At 39.6% G+C, this 2,974-nt stretch overlaps 1 protein-coding gene across 1 annotated transcript; it reads left to right on the top strand.

The window, feature by feature from the left end:
- The first annotated feature begins 2,010 nt into the window (after nt 1-2,010).
- LOC142525848 (uncharacterized) lies at nt 2,011-2,421 on the top strand. The gene has a single exon (XM_075630133.1). The coding sequence runs from the start codon at nt 2,011-2,013 to the stop codon at nt 2,419-2,421; it is 411 nt and encodes a 136-aa protein (XP_075486248.1).
- The last annotated feature ends 553 nt before the right edge of the window (nt 2,422-2,974 follow it).

The following is a 2,974-nucleotide window of genomic DNA, read 5'->3' as shown; positions in this document are numbered from 1 at the left end:
TTCAGGCAGATCTCATCGTACTCCCGATGCCTGAATTCTACATCATTCTTGGTATGGATTGGCTATCTTTGAATGGAGCTTCGATAGATTTCCGGTAGAGGTCATTATATATTAGACCGCCAGTGGCGAAATCTTTTGTTTTTGAGGCAGCAATGAACAAGCAAATGCCGCACATTATCTCATGCATCTGTGCGAGGAAGCTTATGAGATGAGGTTGCCAAGCTTTTCAGCAAATGTTATCTCAGTACCTGTTCCGATAGTCAGAAGCTAGAGGAATTTGAGGTTGTCTGAGACTTTCCTAGCGTCTTTTCTAAGGATGTTTTTGGCATTCCACCAGACCAAAAGATGGAACTTTCTATCGAATTGATGTTGGGTACAGTGCCAATTTCTAAGGCACCCTATCGTCTAGCACCGGCTGAGATGAAAGAGCTGAAAGATCAAATTCAGATGTTGCTGGACAAGGGATTTATTCACCCAAGTTGTTCTCTGTTGTGCGCACCGGTATTATTAGTGAAAAAGAAGGATGGTGGCATGCAACTCTGCATTGACTATAGAGAGCTTAACAGAGTCACCATCAAGAATAAGTATCCCTTCCACAGAATCGAAGACTTATTTGATCAGTTGCAAGGAGTTTCGATCTTCTCAAAGACAGATCTTCGTTCGGGAACCATCAGCTGAAGATGAAGGAGTCAAATGTTCATAAGACGGATTTCAGGACTCGATATGGGCACTACGTGTTTATGGTGATGCCATTCAAGTTGACCAATGCGCCAACGATTTTCATGGATCTCATGAATAGCATATTTCGGCCGTATCTGGATCAGTTTTTCATACTCTTTATAGATGATATTCTGATTTACTCGAGGAGTAGAGAAGACCAAAGTCAGCACTTGAGAACGACTCTACAATTATTGCAAGATAGAAAGATGTTCTCTAAGTTCACCAAGTGCGAATTCTGGCTCGAGAGAGTGGCATTCTTAGGAGCCATTGAAAATAGAGATTCAGCGATTCTAGCTTCCAGTGTATGCTAGGAGCGAGGCTCCTAATCTTGCTACTATGAAAATTCAGTCGACACTGAGGGTAGAATCCGCGAAAGTCAGTCTTCCGATGAGCAATTACAGAAATGGAGACTAAGTGATGAATCTAAGGGTCTAAAGATATACGGAAGAGGATGGCATAGTTCGATATCGAGATCGACTATGTGTTCCTAGTGGTTATTCACTGAGAGAAGTTGTTATGAAGGAATCCCATAATACTCCGTATTCTATTCATCTTGAAAGTACGAAGATGTAAAAGGATTTGTAGACATTGTATTGGTGGTCGGGCATGAAACGAGGCATCTTGCGTTTTGTGTTCGAGTGTTTGACATGACAGAAAGTTAAGGTAGAACACCAGAGTCCAGCCGAGAATCTTAAGCCACTTCATATTCTCGAGTGTAAATGGGAAAATATTATGATGGATTTTGTAGTGGGATTGCCAAGGACTATCAGGGGATTCAATGCAATTTGGGTGATAGTTGAACGTCTTACGAAATCAGCGCATTTTCTACCTATTAATACGACATTCACCATGACACAATATGTAGAGCTGTACAACCGAGAGATATTCCGACTGCATGGAATTCCGGTGTCTATTGTTTCGGACAGAGATCCAAGATTTACATCGTCCTTCTGGAAGAGTCTGCATTCAGCTATGAGGATGAAGCTGTTGTTTAGTACAACCATTTCATCCTCAGACTGATGGTCAGTCTCAAAGGGTGATTCAAATTTTGGAGGATTTACTCTGAGCTTGTGTGATCGATTCTTAGGGCAGGTGGGAACCGAAGTTACCTATAGTGGAGTTCATCTATAACAATAGCTACCAGTCGTCTAAAGGCATGACTCCCTACGAGGCAGTTTATAGGAGGAAATGTAGATCACCGATACATTGAAACAAGGTTGGTGAAAGAGGAGAGTTAGGACAGACTTGATCAAGCAGACAACAGAGTTAGTAGTCAAAATCCGAGATAGGATGAAGACTGCTCAAAGCCACCAGAAAAGCTACACTGATAAGCAGCGAAGAGAGCTAGAGTTTGTAGTAGGTGACCACATATTTGTAAAGATAACACCTATCAAGGGTGTTATGAGATTTGGCAAGAAAGACAAACTCAATCCGAGGTTCATAGGAGCGTTTGAGGTTCTGGAGAGGATTGGAACATCAGCTTATAGAGTGGCGTTGCCAGCGATGTTGAGTGGAGTGTATAATGTGTTCCATTTCTCGATGCTGCTAAAATACATGTCAAATCTTTCACATGTACTTAATTATGAACCTCTGCTGTTGAATCCAAATATTTCATACGAGGAAAGACCTACGCAGATTCTGGATTGGCAAGAAAGAAGGTTCCGGAATAAGGTCATTCATATGTCAAAGTCAAGTGGCTAAATAATTTGGAGGAGGAAGCTACTTGGGAAACTAAGACTGACATGAGGAGACACTACTCGGAGTTATTCGGTGAGTCTTAATTTTGAGGACAAAATTTTATTTAAGGGAGGGAGGAATTGTAAGGTCCAAAATGCGATAACGTAATCCAACTGCATGCAAATCTAGGAAAAATAGAAAATGCTTAATTAAATCATTTTAATTGCATTGATTATATGTGGTAGGCATGTTTACATGTTAAAATATGGTTTTCTATTAGAATGCATAAAACAGTGTTTTCAAGGGCTATTCGAGATGCTACCGAGAAACGAAGACCAGAGACTGTAAATGGAAAATATTTTTATTAAATAATTATTTTTAGTTTTTAAATATATGACATATTTAATAGGTGATTTTTGAAAATGGTGTTTTTGAGGTGTTTTTATTTGTCGGGTCGTATTTTAAACCGATAATCGATTTTGAAAGAAAACAATGACTTTTTGGAGGTTCGGTTATTATTTCGAAAACTTTCCTTAACGAGATATTTTTCCTACATTATAATAGACCTATTATAACA

This window comes from Primulina tabacum, chromosome 15 (genome assembly GCF_025594145.1).
Source record: "Primulina tabacum isolate GXHZ01 chromosome 15, ASM2559414v2, whole genome shotgun sequence".
NCBI lineage: Eukaryota > Viridiplantae > Streptophyta > Magnoliopsida > Lamiales > Gesneriaceae > Primulina > Primulina tabacum.
Note: the sequence above shows the minus strand (reverse complement) of the source record. Positions and strands in the feature narration are given on the sequence as shown.

Coding starts and splice junctions, on each gene's coding strand:
- LOC142525848 (XM_075630133.1), top strand. CDS start 2,011: ATGAAGACTGCTCAAAGCCACCAGAAAAGCTACACTGATAAGCAGCGA.